Source organism: Malaclemys terrapin, chromosome 5, assembly GCF_027887155.1.
Source record: "Malaclemys terrapin pileata isolate rMalTer1 chromosome 5, rMalTer1.hap1, whole genome shotgun sequence".
Taxonomy (NCBI): Eukaryota; Metazoa; Chordata; order Testudines; family Emydidae; genus Malaclemys; species Malaclemys terrapin.
Genome location: NC_071509.1, coordinates 13031374 through 13051753, shown reverse-complemented (window position 1 = coordinate 13051753; position 20380 = coordinate 13031374). Strand labels below are relative to the sequence as shown.

At 43.2% G+C, this 20380-nt stretch overlaps 3 gene segments (V, D, J or C); all 3 read right to left on the bottom strand.

The window, feature by feature from the left end:
• Window positions 1-2080: 2080 nt before the first annotated feature.
• LOC128837960 (Ig kappa chain V region GOM-like) lies at window positions 2081-2631 on the bottom strand. The segment is given in 2 exon segments: window positions 2081-2490; window positions 2577-2631. Coding segments are annotated over 2 exon segments (459 nt in total).
• A 2389-nt stretch (window positions 2632-5020) lies between these two features.
• Window positions 5021-15537, bottom strand: LOC128837959 (immunoglobulin kappa variable 3-15-like). The segment is given in 2 exon segments: window positions 5021-5433; window positions 15452-15537. Coding segments are annotated over 2 exon segments (462 nt in total).
• Window positions 15538-17876: 2339 nt separating this feature from the next.
• On the bottom strand, window positions 17877-18538 carry LOC128837956 (immunoglobulin kappa variable 3-11-like). The segment is given in 2 exon segments: window positions 17877-18370; window positions 18460-18538. Coding segments are annotated over 2 exon segments (543 nt in total).
• Window positions 18539-20380: the final 1842 nt, after the last annotated feature.

Below are 20380 nucleotides of genomic sequence, written 5' to 3'. Positions count from 1 at the left end.
GGAAGGATTGGTGTTCACACAGTGCCCACTAGTGGTAATAATGGGGCACATGATAATTTTCACAGCTGTTTAGCAACCTCATATGTGAAGAACAGTGACCAAACACATATTGGGAGGGGAAAAAATGAAAGGGAAGTATGGTTTTAAAAATTGGCCCAGGTTATGATAATGTAACCCCCCTCCCCTTCCCGAAGTGACCAGATTGGGCATTTCATGCTCCCTACGGCCTTTTCTTTTCCACAACTGCACAGAACTAGTTGTTTTTGCTTGGATCAGTTTTAATCAGATCTGCCTCCCTCACCTTAGCTGATAGGAATCAATAAATGAAACTCACTACGTACTGACTGTATTTGGACTAAGGCAGCAAGGTGAGGGTTTTTTTAAATCTGACTGCTAATTCACTGGGTATTAAACACATTAATCTGTGGTGACCTGTAATTATTCGGACCGTTGAGTAGTACCAGTTATTGATTTGTTTATTGGGAGTCCTGCACCTATAATGATAGATCAAGGGGAGAGACATGAGTAATATTTCCCAAAGCGCCTAAGGGTACCTCTACACTGCAATGAAAAACCAACAGCAACAGTCTCAGAGCCCGGGTCAGCTGACTCAGGCTTGCAGGGTTTGGGCTGTGGCGTTAAAATTGCAGTGTAGACCTTTGGGCCTGGGTTGTAGCCCAGGCTCTCAGACCTAACCCCTTTGCAGGGTTTCAGAGTTGGGCTCCACCCTGAGCCTGAAAAGCTACACTGCACTTTTGAGTCTCGCAGCCAGAGTCCCATGAGCCCAAGTCAGCTGACCCAGGCCAGCTGTGGCCGTTTTGCAGGTTTTTTATTGCCGTGTAGACATATCCTAAGGTTTGGGAGCTGATTTTGGATGGGACTTTGCCTTCTAAGGTCCAGTTCTTCACAGATATTTAGGTGCCTAACTCCCTTAGTCACTTCTGGAAAAGTTCTCTGTGAGCTCCTGGCAGGGATAATGAGGTTGGGTTTGCAGACTCAAACTTGGAAAGTCAGTTTTGCTGAGATTCATGAAGCTCCTGAGAGAATGTCGCTGTACAGCCAGCTACCTTGCTTCTTTCTATCTGGGGCTTCTGAGCCCTTGAAATCTGGCCTGAACTCTCTGGCAAATCAGGCCTCACATCTGCTTGTCCCCAAGGGCACAGAATCAGCGACGCTGCCAGAAGCAGCAGCGCTCAGTGACAGAGACATTGTTTTTAAAGATGCCAGCTGGGGTTTCCACGGGAAACATGGCTCAGGGACAGCGACAGCATAAGAATCCACTTGTAAAGTCTATTGAAGGAGTGAAGGTGGGTAAGGAAAGGAAAGGAAAGGAAAGGAAGGACAGGTGGGGAGGGAGGGTCTGAGAGAGGAAAAGATAGGAGAGATTGCAGCTGTCTTTCTGGCACCACCCACAGTCTGGGCCCCACCTGAGCCATGCTCCTGGGACTAGAGGGGAATGCCTATTTGAGGATCAATGAGGAAGCTGATGGATCAGCCTTGCGAATTAATATGGAGAAAACCTATCTGAGGCTGGGCTCATGAGAGAGAGAAGCAGCGCGGCAGGGAACTATGAAGCAGTGCAGTGCAGCTTTCCAATATATACACTGGGAGAGATTGCAATGGACAGTAACGACAATGTTCCATAGGAGATAAGAAGTATTAAAAATGTGTGTAGAGAATTGATCATTTATATTGCAAATCAATTTTAAAAATCAGGTTCTGCGGGTTTGTTTCTTAGCAAGGGCACTCACGTGATGTTGCTGTATGAATGCAAAGAATAAAATAATTCAGAATAACATTAAGAGTGTTAAAGGGCATCACTTCAGGGGGTTAGAATTGGGATCGAGTTGCAGTATTAGATGCAATTGTTTCTACTGTGCTTTGAAGCTCAAAAGTGCTAGATAAGGCCCAAGGATTATTAAAGGGCAATAAGGGAAGGGAGATGATATGGATAGTAGGTGTATGTGAAACTTTGCTACTGCACTGGATGGTCTCTCCTGCTGCCGTTCATTTACTAGAGTAGAGAATGTTAGCTGACACCTGCTCTAAGATGCATGTTCATTTCCTTTAGAAATTTAACTCAAGTTAGTGTTTCATTATACATTGAATAAGAAACATCCCCATCTGGTCTCACATGCACCAAGAGGGCTCTGGGGCTTAAGAGGTTTTTGTATTGGACCGTATCACTGTGTGTGAAATCATAGCCATAGTCATGTCCACAAAAATATTCTCCTGCATCTTCAGCATGAAAATGACTGATGGCGAACGTGAAGTCAGTTCCTCTTCCACTACCACGAAACCGATCTGGGACCCCTGGGAAGCGGTTGGTTGCATGATACATGATGGGCTTGGGAGCTTCTCCTGATCTGAATAGATATACATTCATTTCATCATCAACGTTACTGTCAGCCTTGCATTGAAAACTGACTGGCTCTCCTGGAAATGCAGAGACCAGGGGTGTCTGAGTTATCACAATGAGTCCTTCTGAGCCTAGAAATGGGAGAAATTAGAAGCTTTTAGTGACTATCATTTTGAAAGAGCAGAGTTAAAATAATCTTTTAAAATTTACCACTTACCTTCACCCAAGAGGCAAAGGAGCCAGACCAGATACATGTGTAAAACCATGCTGTGTCTCTGTTGTGTCTTCAGTGATGGGTCAACTGAACCCAAGGCTGCTAACCACTCAGCATTATTTAAGAAATACACTGAAATCTCTTTATGGAAAGATATGTAAATCTGCAGCTGGCCTCGTTATGCTCAGCTGACTTACTGTGTACTTCATACCTGTACTTTCAAAAGGAAACAGACGTCTGTGAATCCCAATAACGTCAGACATTATTAACTGTCCTATCAGTTATAAATGTTATTTACCTCGTATGAAGTAAATGCGGCATGGGATTAACTCAGTATGTGTGGTAGTGAGACACTGATTCTCTGTTCCTAAAACATTAGTACTGCTATTGTTTGTGTTACAATAGCAACTAGAAGCTCCAATCAGGACAGGCCCCTCATAGTGTTAGACACTGTCCAAACGCAGTGTTGAAGGTGATTCCCTGGCGCAAAGAGCCCTAATTTAGTTTACGGGAAGTTGCAACAGTAGATATAACAAACAGTGGGAAAGAGCCGGTGAGACAAGCCAAGGGGAACAGCAGTTAGGGCAGGGCTTAGTGTAATTGCTATGTGCCCAGCTAGCTAGTGAAGGAGTTACAATGAACCCCACATACTGAGGGAAGGATTCCCACTAAATCTCCTGGTGTGAATCCGAAGCACTGTCTGTTTCCTTACAGTGAGTGATCCCTGTAATCGGATGTCGGAGTTTAGCTCATAAGAGAGAAAGCCCACTGGCACCTCGTTTCTGAGATAAAATTCTATTACCAAGAGACATTTGCTAACCTTGTTCCGTGCAGAGAATTGCCATGGCTATGCAGAGGATTTCCCCCTGCCAGAGGAGTGCAGGGGTCACTTTAACACCCCTCCCCAACTTAAGTCAGAAGGTCAAGTGAAACCGGGGTGTTGAAATAACTGTTTCTCTGCCCAGAGCTGCCAGAGGCTCCCTGGGAATTAATTTTGTAAGAAACTTGGAGCCTTGTTTCAGAGGCAACCTCATCAACCTCCCCAAACTCCCCCACTGCCCCTTCACATGACTCTCCCCCTCCCAACCCCCCAGCGTCTGCTACTACACACAGCCCCCTTCACCTCCGTTACAGACTGTGGCCCCATCCCTCACTCCCCTTCCCTCACCCACACTTCACTTCTGACAGGACTTTAGCAGCTGAATGTGGCATCTTGGTAGCTATGGAGATGGAGGCTGGAAGAAGATCTCTCAGGTGTACATCAGAGCTCATTCCTGAGTGAAGAAGATGGATGGAGTGAAATGCTGGAGAGTTGGGTTCTGGGGCAGAATCCATCCTTACAGTCAGGGTGGGCCCAGCTCCCTGGACAATCTACAGGTGATATTCCAGTCCTGCAACCCCACACCATCTACAGTGAATTCATGTTATCACAGGTCTAGTTCCAACCCAATCTGGCTCCAGTTCTCCCCATGTAAACACCTGCTCTACAGTTGATCCTCTCCATGCAGTGGAATCACACGGAAACATTCTTGTGGGGCCTTCCACGGCCCCAGAGCCCTAAGCCCATGTCATCTGACAGGAAAGCAGTCATAATATCCATGGTTCAGAAAATGTTAATAAGAGGATTGGTGCTGGGTGAAAGGGATGGAAATTATTATGATGATTCTGAAAAATTCTCTGACTGGCTCTTACTTTACTATCTGCATGTACAGCACCTAGCACAGTGGGGCCTCTAGGTGCTGCCAACATAAAACAAGGTGAGAACCCATTTGTAATTTTTCAGACTTCAGCACGAACTGTTGAAAGCTGGGCAAGGGAAGGAATCTAGCTCCCAAAGGAGAGGCAGGGTGTGCCCAGCTCTGCAGCCCATTTGCTGGTGCTGCAATCCCAGCCCCGTGATTCTCAGAGGGAGTGGGACAACAGCACAGAACCTCAGCAGGGTTGATAGCCGATGGAGTCTTATAATGAAGGTTCTCGTCTCTGAATCACAATTGTTTCCCAGCCACTCCCATACACACATGCACTGGCCATGCAGTTGCACAGCCCCGTGTGATGGAATAATGTGGTTCTATGCTTTGGGGGATTTTCCAGCAGCTCAGAGGGAATGTCCAAGGAAATTCAGTGGTGAGATGGTGCAGACAATACTAACGGCACAGGAGGGTTTGTGTGTAAGGAATGAGTTACACGGGTGTACATGTGCAGAGGGAATTGATTGGGGTGCTTCTGAAAAATTCAATGAAAATTATGTTTCTTAAAAAAAGCCCCTGAGGTCCTGCTTATAGGTCACTGAGTGGAATGTGTAACAAAGGGATTGGCTTCTGCATTTCAGCTACTGCCTTGAGAATTCCTGACCCTGCCAGCTGAGTTACTGAAAAATAATTTCACCTGCAAATACTGTAACAGGATTGAATCTAAAACACCTAAGAGTCCAGTTAAACAATAACATTTTAAAGGTTACTTTCCAGCCAGACTGATACATACACAGCTGCTTCCTTCTGCTTTACACTACATGGTGTGTGCAGTGGCACCGAAGAGGTTTTTGTATTGAACTGTATCACTGTGAGAGGATAGCTGTTATCTTGCCCACAATAGTATTCTCCTGCGTCTTCAGCCTGCACGTTACTAATGGTGAATGTGAAGTCAGTGCCACTGTAACTACCACTGAATCGATCCGGGACCCCTGTGAAACGCTTAGAGCCATCATACATGAGGAGCTTTGGACCCTCTCCTGTTTTGAACTGATAAAAGTTCATCTCATAACTAACAGAACTGGACGCCTTGCACTGAATGGTGACTGTCTCTCCTGGAAGCACCGTCACAGAAGCAGGTGTCTGAGTGATAACAATCTGCCCACTGGATTCTGGAAAAGGGAGAAATAAGCAGACTTTTAGTGAATCTCTTTTAGAAGGTTCTGCTTTAGAATTCAGAAAAGAAGATGGCTGTGCAACCTACCTTCAAACATGGAAAAGAGAAGCCAAATCAAATATATTTGCAAAACCATGGTCTTTCTTGATTTTTTTTTCTCTGCTGCTGCTCAAAATCACCAAAGGTTTATAACTAGTGTGATGGCTTTTAGAACATCTTAAATATCACGCATGGAAAGATATGTAAATCTGAGGCTGGACTTAATGATGCTCAACTGGCTTCCTGTGTACATCATAGCTATATTATCCAGGGGAAACAGAGGTATAAGAAACTATAATCAGAGATGTGTCCACATGTTCTTAATTCAGTTAATAGGTAACTATCTCTATAATACTGAAATGTATTCATAAAGCCACAAAAATTCATGTGGGGATTTCAATGCAATTGAAAGTATGAAGAGCAAGCTCTGTCTATGTGATAACTGAGGATTTCTATAATTTGATCTTGTTCAATAATGTGATAGTTTACATCAGAATCATCTGAATCCTGAAGTCACACCATAAATTAAGACGTATGTTACAAAATAGAAATTATATTTGTGCAAAGGAGTGCAGAGTCTGCTTCCCAAAACAGATGAAAATTAACAGTTGTTCTTGTGCAGATCATATGACCCAGGGCATTGTAGATAATGTGTAGACAAAGATATATATTGAGATGGAAGGTGCACAGATACAATGGTGATTAACACCATGGAAGGACCTAGATATATAGAGAGATTGATATTGATTCATTTGACAGCATCCAAAGTGTGCTAAGTGCTTTACAGTATTATTAAAAAGACATTATTAGTCTTTATTATTTCTAATGCAGTAGCACCTAGGAGCTGCAGCAAAGGAGAAGGACTCTGTTATGCTGGTCTCTGCACAATAGTGTACAAACACTGTACACAACCATGGGGTGACTGAGCTCTCATTGACTGCAATGGGGCTAGGATTTTGCTTGGCTCTCTATCCCATAGACATTATAACTGAATCTGTGACAGATGCATGCAAGTTTGTGCATGAGAATAAGTGGCTTTATTTTCAGAGGACCTGATCCTGCAGTTCTGACACTGTTAAATGGGAAATTTGCCTGAATCAAGACAGGAGAGCTTGTAATAAGTTAACAAGATGAGAAGGTGCATTTTTGCACATGCATTACTATAGTTATCACACCCTTATTGTGCTTGTCATCACAAAGAACATGATTTGGCTGATTTTGGATTCAAATTCTCTCAGCTCTTGCCTGTACTTCTCTTATATGAAACCCAGTCCATGGCAGCCTGATCCCCTTTCTATATTGGTTTCTGCTCTGCACCCATTAGATCAAATTTCATCGCTCAGTAAGTACTTGTGCCTTTTCCTAACAAAGCCAATGGTAAAACTCCCACAGAGGGCACAAAAGCAGGACATAAATCATGAATACTATTTGAAAAGAGGTAGTCCTGTGTGTTACTCTCCTATAACAGCCAGGTAGATGTTTAGAGTACACCATAGCTTGAAGGTTTTCCACATTTCAACCTAAGTCCTGTTTCCACTTTATACATCTTCAAATCATGCCTAAAAACCACAGGGTCACTTTTTGAGGATGCTCCTCTGGCAGAAGGGGCTCAGCCGCTGGCAAGGTCACTCTGAGTCAATAAAATGAGGAGTATTTCAAATCAATGGGTGAATCCCTGTCCTATATGGGGGAGCTTGAGCAGATGTGTCCTGTATAAGGGTTCTCCAAACCCATGTGCATTAGACATGTGTCTCTGCTCCAGTGTGGGATTTGGAGGAGAGAGGGGTCTCGGCCCAGTTTGATGTTTGGGTGGAGCCTGCGCCTGCCCCAGATGAATATGTAGTTCCATGTCTTGGTGCCAAACATGGGCAGATGGAGATCAGAATCAAAATACACGTTCTAGCTCTAAGGCACCATCCCGCCTCTGCCCTGCTCAGTGAATCTGGTGCAGTTAAAGAACCTTAGCACTTAAATAAATAATCAAAAGTCCCAGATTTTACAGAACTTAAACAACTGCAGGAAGGTTTTGTGTTACTCTTTATCACTGTGTGAGGGGGAAGTTGTGCTGCTGGCCATAAAAATCTCCAGCATCTGCATTCTCAACCCTGCTGATTGTGAATGTGTAGTCAGTGCCAGATCCACTTCCCAGGATAGACTTCCCCATCCTGTATATATATGTTCCTATTCATTTACATTTAGCTTACACTAAAAAAGCAGGGAATTCCCACAGGTTCTTTTCTCCAGGTTACTTGGAGTTGTAGGTTAATGTGAATCCTAGGAGCAAAGCAAAACACCAAAGGTTGTAAGCCTCGGCAACTAAAACTGGATGGTCACTTCTGAGTCACTTACATTGTGCAAACTTGCAACCACTGGGTCTCAGCCAGCTAACTGGAGGGACAACATGGATGAGTGTTGTAGGCTGCATTTGCCTCTGCATGAAGAAATGATCTAGTCAGTAATTATCAATCCTGGATTTCATTGTATTAGAAGGATTTGGGGTTTACCACCTGCCATTTGGAACAGTATGCAAATCTCAGGCTGATTTAAATTAGGCTCTGCTGGTTTTTGATTGCTTCATGGTTATATAGTCAAGAGGAAGCAGGTACATGTGAGTTTCAGTAGCATCAAGCATGAGAAACCATAAGAAGAGATGTCTCAGGTACTGAGCACTCTGACCCCAATCCAGCAAAGTATGTATACCCGTGCTTAACTTTAGTCCTATTGAAATCAATAGAAAGTTCTTATTCTTCATCTGACCCTCATCTAGTAGAGCCTGGTAGCACACACTTAGCTTTAAGCACACGAGTAGTCCCAGTGCATGAAGACTTCATTAGGTCTCCTAACATCAGATTGAGTCATGGATGAGAATGCTTGAGAGAGAAACCACTCTGGCTGTAGAGGGCTGATATGTTCAGATTTGTCCAGAAAAAAATAGGACAGGATATTCTAAACCTCCCTGTGTAGGGATTGGAAGCACTGTCTGTGGTATGGGAACTAGGGGTTCCCTGCAATTTCATTGTCAGCTGAGAATTTCATGTTTTTAATCTGAAATAGCATCCAAGTGATTTGCCGCTGTAAAAGCTCCACATGCTTTATTTCCATAGTTAGAGTTAAATTAATCCCAAATGAGGGCAGAAACTGCAACCTCCAAGCACGTTATAGTCAATGCTGAGCTCATATTATATGGGCTCATTTCGCTCTTCAGTGCCACAGGCCACTGATTCAGTGCGGTCTGTGGGCATCCATTATCCAGTAGGAGGTGCTCAGCATCTGGAAAGATTGAGCCTTTATCATTAAAAGGAAGAATATGTGTAACTTCAAAGAGCAGCCATTTTCTATGCCTGGGATCTTTGAGCTTCTGTGCACTAAAGATATGTATGTGCCCCAATGTACATTTAGGGCTGCTTCTGCCTGATACGTGTATATAAAGTTCCAGTGTCTTGGGGCAGGAAGAACATGTTTGACCTGAGATCAGAATCCTCCGCCCGCCCCCGAAAGTGTCTAAACTCTAAATGTTCTTTCTGTCAGTTTCACATCCACAATGCGATCCCCAAGCATTATATGTACATTTGTGAGATTGGTATAAGGTTTAGTTTTGGAATTAATGTGCGCTTACAAATAAACCTAAAAGTGTGGACAGCTGGGCATTAAAAAACACCACTGAAAATTTGGGCCAAAATGTTCTCACTGGTGGGGAATAGTGTGGTATGGAATAAGGACCACGTGTATCTCAGTGTCCTGAGAGATTCTGTCCCTGCCAGTTCTCTCACCAAAAAAGAATGATTCCAAACAAGCTGAATGAATCAAAAAATCTAACTCCTATCATTTGTTACATTACAGCTGGGTTAGCAACAGCCACCAGCACTTCCTTCTGCTTCACCATGTGTTTGCTGGGGCTCTGAACAGGTTTTTGTATTGAACTGTATCACTGTGAGAGGACGGCTGTAGTCTTGTCCACAATAGTATTCTCCTTCATCTTCCACATGCACCCCAGCAATGGTGAATGTGAAGTCAGTGCCACTGTATCTACCACTGAATCGATCGGGGACCCCGGTTTGCCGGCCGGTTACATCATCAATGAGGAACTTGGGATTTTGTCCCGATTTAAACACATATAAGCTCATATCGTTACTCATGGAGCTGGACGCCTTGCACTGAATGGTGACCGTCTCTCCTGGAAGCACTGTCACAGAAGCAGGTGTCTGAGTGATAACAATCTGCCCACTGGATTCTACATAAGTGTGTGAGAGAAAAAGCCTTTTAGTGAATCTGACTTTGAAATAACAGCCTGGAAGTTCAGATAATAAGGTGTCTGTGCTGCCTACCTTTAAACACCGAAAAGAGGAGCCAAATCAAATGCATTTGTAAAATCATCTTGCTTCTTTATTTGTGGCACTGCCCAATATTATTAAACTGCAGCAGAGGTTTATAACTACACAGCAGAACTATGGCTCTTTTTAACTGTCATGTATGGAAAGATATGTAAATATGAGGGGAGGCAGAATTATGTTTGAGGCTTCCTGTCTACTTCATGGCTGTTTTAGCAAGAGGAAACAGATGCATGTCACTGTCAGCATCACCAAGGATGAGTAACTTTAACAGGAGGCATGTGTGCATGGTCCGATGTAAATGGGAATCATTTAGTAGATTTGGTGACTGAATGTTTAATATTCAAATACCATGAGAAGTCCCCATATCCGATAGGAGGATTTTCGATATACCCCAATGATTCAGTCATAAATCTTGGCTTTGATACTTTAAAGGAGACAAATAAAACATCCAAGTTCTGATAATTTAATTTTCCAAATAAAATCAGTTAATAGGAACAGAATGTACATTGTGTCCTCAAGACAAAAACTGGCGTCTTCTCGCACACAAGACATTATTCCTGGTCATCCAGGAGAATGGGATCCCGCCATTGCCCAGCAGGGACGTTAACATAAAGACTTGCATTGAGCTTAATGGGCTTAATGTTTATCTTCAAATGCAGTGCAACGTTTCTGAAGGGGCTCAGATACCGTTGGGAATGGTGCCATAGAGGATCCTAGACAGCCAGATTGTTTTTACAGAACAAACAGGACGAGATGGTCCATGCCTTGAACAGCTTCCAATCTACTGCACAAAGGATGGGTATGGAAAATAGTTGCTCTGCTTAGAAAGGGTCCAGTCCACAGCTGGGACTTAGCCAAATATCCCAAGGATTTCAACATGTTTTTCCTAACTCAAGACAGCAGAGCATGTATTAATCAAACAGTGTGTTTTTGAATCAGCACAATATGAATGACCATATTTGCTGATACATATCCTTAGCCATCTTCTGATCCTCAGAGATCATTAACTCTTTTAAGTTGACCATTAGCTCAGCTTTAGACCATATTTCCGTATATGAAATTCCCTGGCTTATGGATGCCTGATCCAATTCTAACTGGCTTGTACTATGTGCTCATTAGATCCAGTTTCATTGCTCAGTAAGGACCAGCTCCTGTGGAACCCAATATCTGTTGACATCAGTGATAAAGGAATAGGCCCTAAAAAAATAAAATATTCTTAAAAACTCAGTGCTTCATGTGCTCATAGCAGTGATGCAGATGTTCATTGTGAAGCTTCTGAATGTTTGAAACTAAATTTGTGTTTCAAGTGCCCTGTCATCAAATCACTCTTCAATAGCACAGGTCACTACGGTCAGTATTTGTTGCTCAGCACCTGGAAAGATTGTTCCTTAGTCAGTAGAGTGAGGACTGTTTCTAGCTGATAGGAACAACTGTGTTCTGCATGTGGGATCTTGAAGCCCAAGTGCATTGAATGTGTGTATCTAACCTAATGCGTTTTTGGAAGAGGGAAGGATCCTGGCACCGCTACACTTCTGGGCAGACAATGCTTTGGCCTCAGATGCATGTGGAGTTCCAGTCTATGACTGAGACATGCAAAGCATGAGTGGATCTGAGATCAGAATCACACGCCAGCTGTTTCTGCTCTACCTTTATTGTGCTTCACTCATACACATGCGTCACTGGGAACCCCAAAGTTTATTGTGAAGTCTCACAAACATTAGTCTTGTATTGAATGTTAAGATAAACTTCACCCTTGGAGCCTGGCTCTTCTCTGTTTTGCCCCTGTGCAGTCATTTGCACCTGTTCAAAGTGAGTGGTGATGGGTAGAAATCGCCACTGAATGTGCAGAGCAGTGTTTGGTGCACACATTGCAATGATGTAAACAAGGACACGGGATGAAAAGTTGGGGAGAATTAGGCCCCAGGGGACAGACTATGAGTTGCGCATAATTTCTGTTGGGTACAGCAGAGTTGGGGCTGCCAGGAAAGAGGTAACTACTCCATGCCACATGGCCCCAGCACAGGTTAGAGCAGGCTGGGAGCTGCTTTAATTCATACCAGCTCTCTATGCTGATTGGCCTGTCTGTGTCTGGCACATACCAATAGCTGATCTGTAACAGCAGAGACAGGAGCCACATTCCCTTCTCTCATGTGATGCTTTGTTCTCTTCCCTTCTCAGGTGAGTTTGTTTGTCTAAAAACGTAGGTATGTAGCGTTATTCAAGCCATGTCGGTCCCAACCCAGGATATTAGAGAGACAAACTTGTCACTCTCACCCACAGAAGTTGGTCCAGTAAAAGATATCACCTCACCCACCTTATCTCTCTCACATAGCAGGGACATTTTCATTTACAAGCACAGAAGTGAAATCCAGCAGTGAATTAATTCATCTTTTCCCCCAGCACACCGTCCCATACCACCCAGAGACATTTACCAGCCCCCACCTCCCAAAGTCTGTGATGAACTTAGGCAAATGAATTTAAAAATGAAACCCACTCTTATTGTTAGATTTTCAATGTTTTGGTGTTTTGCTCTTGTCGTCATGTGCTCAGTGAGTGCTGAGAAGGGATCTGGTGGCAACATTGCTATGGTGAAATCAGGTGTCACAGAACACACCCCCCGAAATCAAAGTTAAGGTTGGGGTTGTCAAAAGTGCCCACATGGGCCTATCTCTGCTCCCATTGAGGTCAAACAGAGCAGTTAGGCCAGGACAAAGTGCTTTGGTATATCCGACTCTCAATGTTTAATGCTGTAACATAATACAAATCAATGGATCAATTTAACCATCGCTCTTTGTGTTTCATGATGCATATCACTGTTGATCTGATTTGGCTATATGATGCCTGTAATGTGTCTACTGCCCATTGGTGGTTAGTTATGTACACATTGTACTGCTGGGAGAATTAATGTTCCCCTGGTGCCTTCTAGTGGTGATAACTAGGTTCAGCTTAATTATCACAGATTTTTAAAGAACTCATGTTTATAGGACATCCACCACTCAGAATGAGCATTGGAAGAGATGGGTGAGAATGGAAGAATTTAAATTGGGCCAGATTACAGTAAAATTAAAACAACATCATATTAAAACAACACAATAGCAGATTTAAAGGTAGCCATCCTGCAGCAAAAAAACTTCAGGACCAGACTCCAAAGAGAAACTGCTGAGCTCCAGTTCATTTGCAAATATGACACCATCAGCTCAGGATTAAACAAAGACTGTGAATGGCTAGCCAACTACAAAAGCAGTTTCTCCTCCCTTGGTGTTCACACCTCAACTGCTAGAAGAGGGCTTCATCCTCCCTGATTGAACTAACCTCATTATCTCTAGCCTGACTCACTCTTGCTTGCATATTTATACCTGTCTCTGGAAATTTCCACTACATGCATCCAACGAAGTGGGTATTCACCCACAAAAGCTCATGCTCCAATACGTCTGTTAGTCCTGCCACAGGACGCTTTGCTGCTTTTACAGATCCAGACTAACACGGCTACCCCTCTGATACTTAACATCATCTTAGAATCTCTCCGTGGCCATTTGTTCTTTTTTCCAAAAATGAATTTTTATTGATATTGTTGTTTATTTGTTTAATTATTTGGGGTCTTGTTTTTGTTTTTATTATTTTGAATCTGGCCCCTAACTCCTCTGGTCCCAACGCACAGAATCAGTCACTGCTCTGAGAGTAGCAATGTTGAGCATAACTTTTAAAGGTGCCGGCTGAGATGTGTAGGGGTGTTGTGGTCCGGTGACAGTAGTAGGGTAATGATCACCATGTAAAATCAATAGAATGTGTCTAAAGATTCTGGAGAGAGGGTCCGAGTCGGAAGTGGGAATGACAGAGATATGAGAGAAGGAAAATGAGGAGAGAAAGGAGAGGTCTCTCAGGCAGCAGACATAGTCTGAGTCACCTGTGCGCTGTCCTGGGACTAGAGGGAAATTCCCTTTTGTGGGATCAGCGCTGTCTGCAGTGAGGAGTCAATGAGGAAACTGATCTTGGTAGCGGAAAGAGACCTTGAAAACAGGCAAAGACAAAACTAGTTTGAGACTGGACATGATGGGAAGAGAAAGAACCAGGTAGAAAAATGTTACACCAGGAAGGATACATTACACTGCTAATTTAAAGTTCACAACCAGCCACAGATTGGAAGAGAATCATTTGCAACATGCAGTTGCTACGATGGTTCACAGTATGCTTATACAACATTGAAAGTTTGATCAACATTGATTATTTATGTTGGAAATCATGTTGAAAAATAGGTTTCTGTCTTCCCCAATCTTCTAGCAAGGGCCCCATGTAATGCTGCTGCAATGAATCAAAAAACACCATCCTTCATAATAACATTACGATTTTTAAAGGGCAACATTTCAGAGGGTTAAAATTGGGATCCAGGGTAGAAGCAAGTGAGTAAATGGTTGTACTCTGCTTTGAAGCTGTGAAGTGCTGTATAAGGGCTAAAATTATTGTTATACTCCAGGTGCACTAAGGGAACACTGCGGTCAGGTAGATGGCATGTGCCTGTGTATCTGTGTTACTGCACTGAGGGTTATGTTTGTCTTCAGTTCAGTTATTAGAAAAGATCATTTTAGCAAACACCTCCTTCTAAGATGAATAGTCATTTCCCTGGGAAGTTCATTCTGAAGTAAAGGTTTTAAATCAGTGATTAAGGAACATCATCGAATCTGCCTTTTTTGCCAAGAAAACCACAAACATTTCAGTCAAACATTTTTGTCCAGCTCAGTGGACTTCATTAGGGCTGCAACCCCCGCTCACACCCTCTAAACACCACCATAGGTGTTTAGACAGCCTACGGGAATGCAGTGATAATATTCATGGTTGAAAAAATAATAACGAAGGAGGATTGTTCATGTGTGCAGGGAATCTGGAAAATGTGTCCATGTAGGGAAGTTACTATTTATTTTCTGAAAAATTCACTGGTCATTTTTTTAAAGGGGGAAAAAAAAGGCCATCGGGTTCTATTAAAGTGGCTGGGTGATAATGGGGTTGGCAGTTGTACCTCAGTTACTTCCTGTACAGCGTCTGCCCCTGCTAACATAGAAACTGATTTCAGGAAGAATTTTAGAGAAATAAATCCAATAATCGGAAAACCCAATGGAAGGGTTCCACTGTGAGGATAATTCTCATTAGAAACTTTTCACCTCCATTCATTTAGATAGAACCGCAGATGTTTCCTTCTGTTTCATACCAAGAAGGCTGCAGCACTAATGAGGTTTTTGCATTGAGTTGTATCACTGTGAGCAGGGTTGTATAGTCCTGCTGACAGTAGTAGTCACCTCCATCATCAGCCTGCACCCCACTAATGGTGAATGTGAAGTCGGTGCCGCTGTATTGACCACTGAATCGATCGGGGACCCCAGTGAAACGGGTGGCTCCGTTATATATAAGGAGCTTGGGATTTTGTCCCGATTTAAATAGATGTAGTTGCATATCGTTACTCATGGAGCTGGATGCCTTGCACTGAATGGTGACCGTCTCTCCTGGAAGCACCGTCACAGAAGCAGGTGTCTGAGTGATAACAATCTGCCCACTGGATTCTAGAAAAAGAGAGAAATAAAAACCCTTTCCCTGAATCTCTTATCAAAACAAATGGTGAGAAGTTCAATGAATGAAGAGAGCTGTGTTACCTACCTTCAAACACAGAGAACAGCAGCCAGAGCAAATGCATTTGTAAAATCATGTTCCTTCTAGATCAGTTTCTTTGACACTAATTGTTAAACTGCAGCACTGGTTTATAGCCACTGGGAAGAATTTTAGAATTTATTAACAGTCACGTATGGAAAAATATGTAAATCAGATACTGGGCTAAATTATACCCAACAGCTTCCTGTGTGCTTCAGGGCTTTATTATCAGGAGGAAACAGATGCATGTCGATCTGTCTCATTAAACATGAGAAATGTTAACAGGAGACGTGTGTGCACATTTCCAATGAATTGGAAATAATCCAGCGGATTTAGTGACTCTAGCTCTTTAATACTACAACACTCTGAGAAATCCAGAGCTGTTTACTGGAATTTTCTAATGTATATACAGTAAGAATAGACTGATGTTTAATCATTAGGGATTTCCTATGATTTGCTTGCTTTAAATAGGAAAATAAAAATTACAAGTTCTGATGATTTATTTCCCCAGGAGAATGAAATGATTGTGAAATGAGCAGTAATTGTCCAAGGTCCCACTGCAGGTCGGCAGTAGAGCCAGGAAGAGAATTCAAGACTCCCTAACCCAGGACAGAGACTTCTACACACCTGTTGTTTGTGTACAAGTCATTTTGCTCACGCAGTTTGACTGAGAGATAAGTGTATCTTTATGATCAGTGGGGGGTGTTCAGATAACATGGTGCTGGGTGCCAGGTGAGAACATGTATGCTGATAGAATTTGATTATTGGTTATTATTTTATAACACTCCCCTATATGTTAGGAGCTTTACAGAATAGATTGAAAGACCTGGGTCTGGACCAGGACAGCTTGCAGTTTAGCATTGGAAAGATCCATTGATCTCTGTACATGAGAAAAAGACGTGTTACCTTCATAGAACCCAACCCTGCAGTCCTGACTCCGGCAAAATCCCATGTGTTTTGAAGTGGGGTGTGTTGAAGGCTCAGCACTGGTCTTCGAGGCATACGGCAGCTGGGCTCTGAGGTCCCACTTCCATGAAAGGGGGAACAGATGGAGCCTGTGCCCAGGAAGTGTGCCAGAGAGGCAAAGAAAGAGACAGTACTAGAGCCTACCTAGACCAAGGGAAGACCCCTGGGAAAAACTTCCCAATGGTCAGGGTAGTTAAACACTGGAACAAATTACCTAGAGAGGTTGTAGAATCTCCCTCATTGGAAGTTTTTAAGAACAGGTTAGCCAAGCACCTGTCAGGGATGGTCTAGATAATCCTTTGACCTGCCTCAGTGCAGGCGATTGGACTCCATGATCTATGGAGGTCCCTTCCAGTCCTACATTTCTCTGATTCCTGATTGGGTTCCAGCATGTGGGCCCCCAGTCCAGCACCTGGTCAATGTCCAACAGGGGAAGCTCATTCATCAATAAACAAAAAGCAACCTGGGACCAATTTCATAAGGGCTGAGACCAAAGCAGCTCAGATTATTAGGTTCATTGATCAGTATCAGCTACCTTATTGTCAGTTCAGTATTGGAAGAAGGATGGTCTCATGGATAAGGCTGGGGTTGGGACTCAGGAGATCAGGATTCAAGTCTCAGCTCTGCCACAGACTCATAGGGTGAGTCATTTGATCTAACTGTCCCTTCTGGATTTAAAAGCTATGAATTTCTCCATGATTTAGTTCCCATCCGTATAACAGGGATTGCAATGCTTCCTTTGTCGGCTGAGTAAATTTGGATTATCAACTGTTTGGGGCAGGACTGGCTCTTACTTTACTATCTGCATGTACAGCACCTAGCACAGTGGGACTCTAGGTGCTGCCATCATAAAACAAGGTGAGAACCCTTTTGTAATTTTTCAGACTTCAGGATGAACTGTTGAAAGCTGGGCATGGGAGGGAATCTAGTTCCCAAAGGACAGGCAAGGTGTGCCCAGCTCTGCAGCCCATCTGCTGGTGCTGCAATCCCAGCCCTGTGGCTCTCAAAGGGAGAGGGACAACAGCACAAAACCTCCGCAGGGTTGGTAACCGATGGAGTCATGTAACGAAGGTTCCCACCTCTGAATCACAATTCTTTCCTAGCCCTCCCCCCCCACACACACACACGCACTGGCCCTGCAGTTGTGGAGTCCCATGTGGTGGAAATGTGGTTCTATGCTTTGGGGGATTTTCCAGGAGCTCCAGGGAATGTCCAAGGAAGTTCAGTGGTGAGATGGTGCAGAGAATATTAATGGCACAGGAGGGTTTGTGTGTAAGGAATGTGTTACATGGGTGTACATTTGCAGAGGGAATTGATTGGGGTGCTTCTGAAAAATTCATTGAAAATTATGTTTCTTAAAAAAGGCCCTGAGGTCCTGCTTATAGGTCACTGAGTGGAATGTGTAACAAAGGGATTGGCTTCTGCATTTCAGCTACCGCCTTGAGAATTCCTGACCCTGCCAGCTGAGTTACTGAAAAATAACTTCACCCGCAAATACTGTAACACGACTGAATCTAAAACATCTGAGAGTCCAGTTAAACAATACAATTTTAAAGGTCATTTCCAGCCAGATTGATAGGTACACAGCTGCTTCCTTCTCCTTTACACTACATGGTGTGTGCAGTGGCACCGAAGAGGTTTTTGTATTGAACTGTATCACTGTGAGAGGATAGCTGTTATCTTGCCCACAGTAGTATTCTCCTGCATCCTCAGCCTGCACACCCCTAATGGTGAATGTGAAGTCAGTGCCACTGTAACTACCACTGAATCGATCCGGGACCCCGGTGAAACGGTTGTTTGCATCATGTATGAGGAGCTTGGGATTTTGTCCAGATTTAAACAGAAATAAGCTCATATCATCACTCATTGAGCTGGACGCCTTGCACTGAATGGTGACCGTCTCTCCTGGAAGCACCATCAGAGAAGCAGGTGTCTGAGTGATAACAATCTGCCCGCTGGATTCTGGAAAAGGGAGAAATAAGCAGCATTTTAGTGAATCTCTTTTAGAAACTTCTTCATTAGAGTTAAAAAATTATGGCTGTGTGACCTACCTTCAAACATGGAAAAGAGAAGCCAGGTCAAATATATTTGCAAAACCATGGTCTTTCCTGATTTTTTTTCTCTGTTGCTGTTAAAATTCACAAAGGTTTTCAACTAGTGTGATGGCTTTTAGAGCGTCTTAAATATCACACATGGAAAGATATGTAAATCTGAGGCTGGACTTAATGATGCTTAACTGGTTTCCTGTGTATGTCATGGCTATATTACCAAGGGGAAACAGAGGTATGTTTCCTCACTAGTATTATGCATAAGAAACCATAATGAAAGATGTGTCCACATGTTCCTAAATTAATTTGATAGATAACTATCTCTATAATGCTGGAATATATTGATAAAACCACAAAAATTCATGTAGGGATTTCAATGCAATTGAAAGTATGAAGAGCGAGAGCTGTCTGTGTGATAATTGCAACAGAGGGTCCTGTGGCACCTTTAAGACTAACAGAAGCATTGGGAGCATAAGCTTTCATGGGTAAGAACCTCACTTCTTCAGATGCAAGTAATGGAAATCTCCAGAGGCAGGTATAAATCAGTGTGGAGATAACGAGGTTAGGTCAATCAGGGAGGGTGAGGTGCTCTGATAGCAGTTGAGGTGTGAACACCAAGGGAGGAGAAACTGCTTCTGTAGTTGGATAGCCATTCATAGTCTTTGTTTAATCCTGATCTGATGGTGTCAAATTTGCAAATGAACTGGAGCTCAGCAGTTTCTTTTTGGAGTCTGGTCCTGAAGTTTTTTTGCTGTAAGATGGCTACCTTTACATCTGCTATTGTGTGGCCAGGGAGGTTGAAGTGTTCTCCTACAGGTTTTTGTATATAGCCATTCCTGATATCTGACTTGTGTCCATTTATCCTCTTGCGTAGTGACTGTCCAGTTTGGCCAATGTACATAGCAGAGGGGCATTGCTGGCATATGATGGCATATATAACATTGGTGGTCGTGCAGGTGAATGAGCCGGTGATGTTGTAGCTGATCTGGTTAGGTCCTGTGATGGTGTTGCTGGTGTAGATATGTGGGCAGAGTTGGCATCGAGGTTTGTTGCATGGGTTGGTTCCTGAGTTAGAGTTGTTATGGTGCGGTGCGTGGTCGCTGGTGAGAATATGCTTAAGGTTGGCAGGTTGTCTGTGGGCGAGGACTGGTCTGCCTCCCAAGGTCTGTGAAAGTGAGGGGTCATTGTCCAGGATGGGTTGTAGATCACTGATGATGCGTTGGAGAGGTTTAAGCTGAGGGCTGTAGGTGATGGCCAGTGGAGTTCTGTTGGCCATCCACTGGCCATCACCTACAGCCCTCAGCTGTAATTTCCATAACTTGCATCTGAAGAAGTGAGGTTCTTACCCACGAAAGCTTATGCTCCCAATACTTCTGTTAGTCTTAAAGGTGCCACAGGACCCTCTGTTGCTTTTTACAGATTCAGACTAACACGGCTAACCCTCTGATGTGTGATAATTGGGGATTTTCTATAATTTGATCTTATTCTATAATTTGATTCTCATATCAGAATCATCAGAATCCTGAAATCACACCATAAATTAAGAAGATTTATACTACAAGATAGGAATTATATTAGTGCCAATGATTGTAGAGTCTGCCTCCCAAAACAGACAAAAATAACCTTTTTTCTTGTGGCCTAGGGAATTACAGATACTTGTGTAGCTAGAGATATATATTGAGATGGAGGGTGCACAGATACCATGGTCATTGACACCATGAAGGACCTACATATACACAGAGATTGATACTGATTCATTTGACAGCATCCAAAGCGTGCTAAGTGCTTTACAGAATAATTGGAAAGACATTATTAGTCTTTATTATTTGTATTGTGGTAGCACCTGGGAGCTGCAGTCAAGGAGCAGGACTCTGTTGTGCTGGGTATTGCCCAAAAATGTACAAAGACTGTACATAAACATGGG